This window comes from Ruditapes philippinarum, unplaced genomic scaffold, assembly GCF_026571515.1.
Source record: "Ruditapes philippinarum isolate M1 unplaced genomic scaffold, ASM2657151v2 ctg5888_1_1_1_1, whole genome shotgun sequence".
In the NCBI taxonomy this organism is placed as follows: Eukaryota; Metazoa; Mollusca; class Bivalvia; order Venerida; family Veneridae; genus Ruditapes; species Ruditapes philippinarum.
In genome coordinates this window covers 163765-171633 of record NW_026853308.1, presented here as the reverse complement: position 1 = coordinate 171633, position 7869 = coordinate 163765, and the positions used below count along the sequence as shown (strand labels likewise).

The window sequence follows — 7869 nt, the reverse complement described above, 5'->3', positions numbered from 1 at the left end:
CCCATAGCTCCAGCAAGTAAGGTAGTTTTGACTCCTTGTGTTTTTGCTTTTACATTTCCTAACACCGGTGGTTAGCTAAAATAGAGAAATACAGAATCCCTAAAGAAAGCCCAACACGACAAAATTGAAAATGTTGCAGGCTCGGTTTGATTGAGCCTGTTTATCGACGGTACTGGAATGTGCAAGTTACCGTCCACGTCCCCCAGCACCGGCTTAAGCAGAATTCAACATTTAAACACTAAAATGGTGAAATTTTGAATTTAAAAACACCCGCAGATGTGTTCATACGGCGGTTTTCATGGAACCTTTAATGTGACCGGTAGTGTCATCTTTGCTGTTTCGGAGTCATAAAATAAAAAGAATAAAGATCAACAGGGAAACAAGAATAAAAATCAACAAGGTAAAGGAAACGATCACAGGACGCAGCAAACCTCTATTGTGTTGGTGCGCCGTAAAACCAAGCAAATGTTGCAGTGTATATAAGTGACCACCCTGGCTAAAAACATAATCGAACATAGCTCGAGACCATTCGCTTTTTGATGTTTCATTAGATTATACATGTAGCAAGCTGTCACTGAATATGTCCTACACTTTAAATTGTCCTTGATATCAGGGCTGGCAATCAAAACTGCGTCGTACTCTTCAAAATGTCAAACGACATTATCTTGGAACGAAAAAGGTATGTTTTTGTTTATTACTCTTTTTGTTGGAAATGGCTTAAATCCAGATATATGTATTAATACGCTCCACTATTTTCCGCTTCGTTCGGTATACGTACGTTGTTTGTAAAACAAAAGCATGCCAGAATCGATATGAAATTTTGTGGATACGACGCAGTTTATATTGCTTTCTTCATCGTTTTCCTTCAGATAAGTTATATACTAATTTTAGAGTTTACTATAAACTTCAAAATATAATATTGCATCATAAACTAAAATTTCATTAAAAAGAAATGTTAATATATGTACGAAATGATACGACGCAGTTGAAAATAAGACATGGTACAACGTAGATGTATTTTTGGTATTCTTTTCAACAGGGATAATTTTGGCAATGTATGTCTATTTAACCGGATACTCACTTGTGCTAGAAAAAAAACCCTAAGATCATTCGCAGTTTATTGCAATGTTCTGATTATTTAGAAAGCATTGTGCCATGTCCAATTTACATTGCAGAAGCTATTGCAGTTAAACATGAACATGCTACTTTATTTCTCATGATGCCTGAAATAATTTCTTATATTTTCCTATATGTTTAATATTATCCGTATTTTTTGTTGGCAAAAATATAGAAGTCTATGAACTTGAATCACAAAACTCATTTTGGCTAGCTACGCTCTTAATAAACTTTGGATCTGCATGTTCTAGGTGATGACTGCTTTTTGTGGTTTTATTTCAAACTTCGTGGGACCAATGAGTGACTTTTGCTCTCGACTTAAGCTGTAAAGGTCACTTGTGCGCATTCATAAAAAAAATGAATAAAAATTTGCAAACAAGAAATGTTGTTGGATTTTACTAGCATACTTTAACAAATAATTATGCAGTCTGCAATGAAAATACAACTGCGTCGTATCAACTGTGTCGTATCATTTCGTATAAATCATTGTTTTCTTGGAAAATTAACATTTCTTTTAAATGAAATCTTAGTACATGATGCAAAATTATATTTTGAAGTTAATGGCGAATTCTGAATTAAGTATATAATTAATTTGAAGGAAAAAAACGATAGACAAAGCAATATGAACTGCGTCGTAGCCACAATACTTCATAAAAATTTTGTTCCGCTTCGAGTTCCGAGTTTGCTATAAGTTTTGTTATACAAAATACATGTAGTTGTGCAAGCAACATATACCGAACGAAGCAAAAAATAGTGGAGCGTGTTAATACATATATTTGGTTTTCAGTCATTTCCAACAAAAAGAGTTATAAACAAAAACATACCTTTTTTCGTTCCAAGATGGCGGCGTTTGTTTACATTTTGTAGGATACTACGCAGTTTTGATTCCCAGCCCTGCACTTTTGATCAAAAGGCGACATCATATGCTGACTTAAAAATATTTTTTTTTATCTAAAATAACAATTTAGTCTTAGCATATTGTATAACTGTATCATTCTTGCACTAAGCTAGTTTTAGTTTAAATATTTAAGTGAAAACGCGTACTTATTTAATGATAGCGCTCAAAGAAAATGAGAATACGAAAAACAGACTTTGAAGTACTACGACATACTTTGTTTTTATGAGTATTTTTTTATTATTTGTACAAATGCAAGTATTGAAATTATCCATCTATCAGGGCAGATATGATTTTGAGCGAAATAACCATAACTCAATGATCTGAATTATTTTGAGTAATGCATTTTCAAGTAGTTTTGAAAATTGTACTCACTGAAGCTGTAATTCTGTATTATGTACGTTTAGTTATATTTATTATACAAAACATGAACTGGTAAAACTTTGTTCAAAGTAGGATTTAATTCATTTTTATGTGACAGTTGGTTGTTCCAGAAATAAATAAACAATTCTTAGGGTGTCACAGTAATAAATATATTTTATTGTTTGTAGGTTCTAATTGTCGTAATAAAAAGGGTGTCCTGACTGTGAATATAGATGAGTTCTATTCTGTCTGTTAAGGATGGCTGAAGACCATCCTTTTTCAACAACTTCACTGACCTAAGTGATTACTTTTTACAAATCCCGCCAAACGTGAAAAAATGAGATGTTATATATTTGTTAGCCAATGAAACTGGTTAATTTTGACCTCTCACACAAAGGTTGGTGTGTATTAGATTTAGTTGTCATGAAATTTTAATGATTATAAGGTATGAGGCCACTAAGTTCAGGTAAGGTTGAGGCCACTCAGTTCAGGCGTAATCTATACAAATTACAAACTTACATGTATGCATGCATATTGCTTCGCAAATAGCAAGTTTCCGGAGCTGGACCCTCTCCCCCTTCCCCTATAAGGATTAATTTAATCATTTGAGACGGCCAAAAATGGATAAATTGCTCGTATTGTTGAACTAGTTCGTATTGAAAATGTAATCTTTAAAACTATTTAAAAATTTGATTCATATCTAAGAGACTTAAATGCTTGTTGTCAAGAAAGTTTTATCGAAGAGCTGTGACTCAATATTTTGGGATACATAGCATATGCTTACAGACACCTCACCCCAAAACACTTCACACTGCAAAAACCTGAGACACTGTATTGAAATCGAAGTGTCCTATTTCAAAATTCAGCGGGAAGTTGGGGGATGGTAAGTGTATTGTTCCTACGTAGAGTCAACACTCCTAATTAGGCTTTTTTATGTCGCAACAGCAGGGTTTCGGTAAAGTTTCAATGTCCTGCGGAATGTCCTGCCATATGTTGTGCAATCAGAGGATTGGTTAATATAACAATGTCCTGCTGTATGTTCTGCCGAATATCCTGCAAGAAAACACATTTGATAAAAGTCCTGTCGATTGTCTAATATCGTACTCCGTGCAAAATGAACACACTTAAGAAATAGTTATTATTATGCAAACACGTACATGTGCTATGAAAATGAATTCATTGCATATCTTGTCTTTATGACTATCTAATTGTTATAATGAAAGATTCTAAAGCGTATTCTTGCTGATGAACTTGAACAAATTGAAAAATAAATAACAAAAATAAAGGTTCACTGATCAATCAAAATTTATATTGTATTGTATGCCTATCTGAATTTTATCCGCTTTAAGGACCAAAATGAATTGGTTACCTTCGACAACACTAAAAATACGCTAAAACCTTTAATTTACTGATGAATTAATATGTTATCGTAAAATAACCAAATCAGAAAGATAATTGTTCGCCACATACCAAATGTCTCATTATCCAGACGATCGTTTTTAAGCGATTGTACTATAATGACTTTGATACATTATCATGATGACGAATTCTCCAAAAATGTCGTAACCGTCTATTATATTTCTATCCAAAATTGGCGTAATTTCTCTATTTGACCTTATACATTTTTGTATTGTCTTAAGGACGCAAAACAAAATATAAATAAAAACAGCCTAATTTATTTCTCCTACTTGAATGATAAAAGGCAGCGAAGCTTTTAAAGCAGGTTTCGGGTGATCATCAAATTTCAGTTAAGCTAGGATAGTAAAGGAAAGAGGTTGAAACAAAATTTGAAACAAAATTTACGAACATTATTTTGCAGATATTATGGATTCGAAAATATCATTTGCATTCCAACTTTCGTTTATAGGCTTTTGTGTAATGATATCGTTCACAGAAATACAAAAGGGAGACTGTGCTGAAGTTTCTAATACCACAAATGAACTTGCCGAGGACATTTTCAGTACGCTTCAATCACTTCGGAGTGAAGTACAAAGTATAAAGGCAGCGATTTGTGTTGAGGGGGGAAGAAGCAATTCCCTGGAAGAGAGACGGGTTTCGAAGACAAAGCGAGTGGCTTTTTATGCAAAAGTTTCTCCATCCATTACTAAAATTGCGAGCGGGGACAAGATCGTATTTTCTCTCGTGGAAACAAACAGTGGCGAAGCTTATAATCCTTCAACTGGTGACTTTAAAGTGCCTATTGCTGGAACATACGTTTTCTTTTCGAATATCCTATCAGGATATGGAAAGTATATTCAAACCTGCCTGAAGGTTAATGGGGAAATTAGGATGCTCATGTACTCTGGTAGTAAATATTGGGGCTCGGGAAGCAATATGGCAGTTCTTGAACTAAAGGCAGGGGATATCGTCACCATAGCTAAACATGGTGCTTGGGGAACGGTACCATTGTATGTGCACCATCTTTGGAGTACATTTTCCGGCTTTCTACTTTACTAAGGTCTTCTACGAACGTTTTACTTTATCTATATATGCTTCTAAATGAAGAGAAACAGATAACTCAAGTCGTAATGTGCAAAATCAATTACCCTGGGAAGAAACATTGTTACCACATACAACACTACATTTTAAAACTTTCGTGAAATAAAATACGGACAATGTGCAAGGAAACGGATTCAATTTTGTATAGAATATTATTTCAATGATTTAGTGACATGCAAAGTATAAAACCATCAGTTGTAGTGTATAAATTGAAAAAAAATTGCTTTTTATCATTTTTAAAGTGTTTCATTACCAGTATATTTTACTTTTTGCTTGTAAATGTAATCAAATCGTATTTTGTTTTCATATATTAACCAACTATTGTAAAGATTTCTCATTCTTTGATATATATAAAACATAATGTTTATTTACTTATAAATAAAGGATATTCAAATACATGATTTATTTTCATCGAGTGGTATGAAAATAAATATTTCATGAGTGGCGGTAGCCACTAGTGAAATATGGTAATTTTCATGCCACAAGATGAAAATAAATCATGTATTTATAGAAAAAACTTGAATTTTCTATTTATTATATACATTTGTCTCTTTTTTGACATTAAAATTTAAAAGACTTTCCCTTAAATTTTTTGTACTGGCAGAATGTAAAAGAAAGTAGTCCGGCAAGACACCAGTGAAAATACGGAAAATATGTTTCACTGCAGTGAAAAATAAATTTTTACAGTGAAAATACGGAAAATGAAAAAACGCATTTTATTTCATCAATATTTCTCAATATTTCATTTATAAGTATATAATAAATGGCTTTATTGTCATGTACACCCCTTATTATCGCAAAAAAAGATAAATTTTAGACTTATCTCGTCATTAAAATACTTTAAATAAATTGAAACATAGAAATATATCAAAAGAAAAAGTGTCAAAGATATTTGGGTTATCTAAATATTACATAGACGGGCCGTATGTTACGTAACGTTACCAACGCTTTCAGATATCTTTAGAAATACCGGGAATTAATTTATTCATGGGTATTTCTTACTAGCTTACCGGCGACAAGACACAACACAGGCGAAAAGCTTGTTATTGCTGAAAAAACTTTCGTTTCATCTAAGATACATCTAAGGTGACCCCATTAAATGATTGTAATAAGGTCGTAAAATCCCAAAGTTTAAAAGGACCCCACCTTTTCCATCATCATAGCCATAAAACAGCTACTTTAAGCACGTGTATAATGTTAAAGAATACGAGAAGCGTTACAAATTAATAAGCACGCATGCGCATAATGTAAATAGGCGGAGTCAATTAAATCGGCTCATTTAACGTATTAATTTAATACATACTGTTGAGTTACAGCACTGTTTGGAAAACACTTCGGCAAAATTTAAACAAAATAGAGCGATTTCATTGGCAGACAAACTTTGGTGGACTGTTACTCAATTTATAATTGTTTGTAGTGAAAATTTTGTTAATAATCAATTGTTAAAGTATTGTGACGTTACGAAAGTTCGTGTGTGATCCTATACCATCTAGACATATAAACTGTAATACACGTATTTCCATCATTTTTCTGTTTAGATGTATATGGTCAAACACGATTTGTCATTTTGTACACACTTATTTTAATGGTAGTCAGATTTTGAATTATGATTAAAGTCCTGCAGAAACTAAGAGTGTGCCTGCGAATGCCTTGGTCGCAAGCATATAATCCTTCGAAACATTTTCATTGCTCGAATTATTTCCGTACCGTGTTATAGCTATAAATGTACAGTCTATCTCTATAGAGAGAAGCATTTAACTTTATTAGTTTAACGCAAGAACGTGGACAAACAACTTAGATAGTTTGTATCAAGAACTCAAAATCTAGCAAAAGTAGCTTAGTTTTTGACAAGGATATTCAGACCTTTTCTGAGCAACTTAGTAAGTTTATCACAAATACATTAACATTTGTCAAGAGCAACTTAGTTAGTGTATGAAAAGAACATCGAAACCTTGCGAGAGCAACTTAAGTTTATGACAAAAGCATTATATCCTTTCCAGAGCAACTAAATAAGTTAGTGACAAGAAGAAAAAAACACATAAGAGCAACTTTATTAACTTATGCCAAAAATCGAAACCTTAAACAATTGATGTATTTAGTTTATGATAAGGACATCGAAACCTTACAAGAGCAACTTTTGTTTCAGAATATTACAATGAACAATGACTTTACAATCTTTAATAGTAACAACGACACAAGTTATTTATCGGTATATCATTATACAAATTTTGCAGAGAGCATTGACGAAAATAAAATAAACATGTTTGCATTTCAATTAACATGTGCATTAAATACATAGCTAAGACAAAGTCAAAGACAAAGACAAGTATAAGAGAGAAATTAAAGACTTGTTGCCCAAACATACTGGACGGATATCGACTAAGTCCTTTGATATTTTACGACATTGTTTTGTATATCTGCGATCGGGCATCAAGTCTTGTATATTAATTTGTAAGAATTAACAAAGTATGTTAAAAAGGCTTTTCCCAAGCAAACTATGAATTTCCAATTATGCAGTTCTTACTTATCTTAAATGCTTTGCGCACTATTCATTTTTGACTGTAATAATAAATTGTCAATTTGTATCCACATATCCGAGATCCATTATACATGAATTGGTAGGTTCGACCATATATAAGACAGAAAGAATGGTTTGTTTACCGAATGTTTTCTTAAAGCAAGAGGTATTTTGCATATTTTGCTCATTGTGGGTGTCAAGAATAACTATCTTTATCAGACCAATGATTTGTAGAAAATAGTGCTTTTTACGATAATTCGGAGATGTTATACAGTGTAACTTTCGGATTTCAGAGGTTTCCGGAATTCAGAGGTTTATGATAATGTGGACAAGACTAAGCAACTTAATATCACTAAATGTCAAGGAAGATGTGGTCATTACTGTCATACCATATATTATAATAGTTCTTTTAATCAAGATAAAGATGTGAATGAAAAGAATACATTTTTATCTTACCTGCAAATGCTTTTGATTTCTA

The 7869-nt window shown here is 32.6% G+C and overlaps 1 protein-coding gene across 1 annotated transcript; it reads left to right on the top strand.

Moving 5' to 3' along the window:
* The first annotated feature begins 4104 nt into the window (after positions 1-4104).
* Positions 4105-5084, top strand: LOC132736455 (heavy metal-binding protein HIP-like). The gene has a single exon (XM_060723595.1). It carries the CDS (start codon positions 4199-4201, stop codon positions 4829-4831), a length of 633 nt encoding a protein of 210 aa, XP_060579578.1. The 5' UTR covers positions 4105-4198; the 3' UTR covers positions 4832-5084.
* Positions 5085-7869: the final 2785 nt, after the last annotated feature.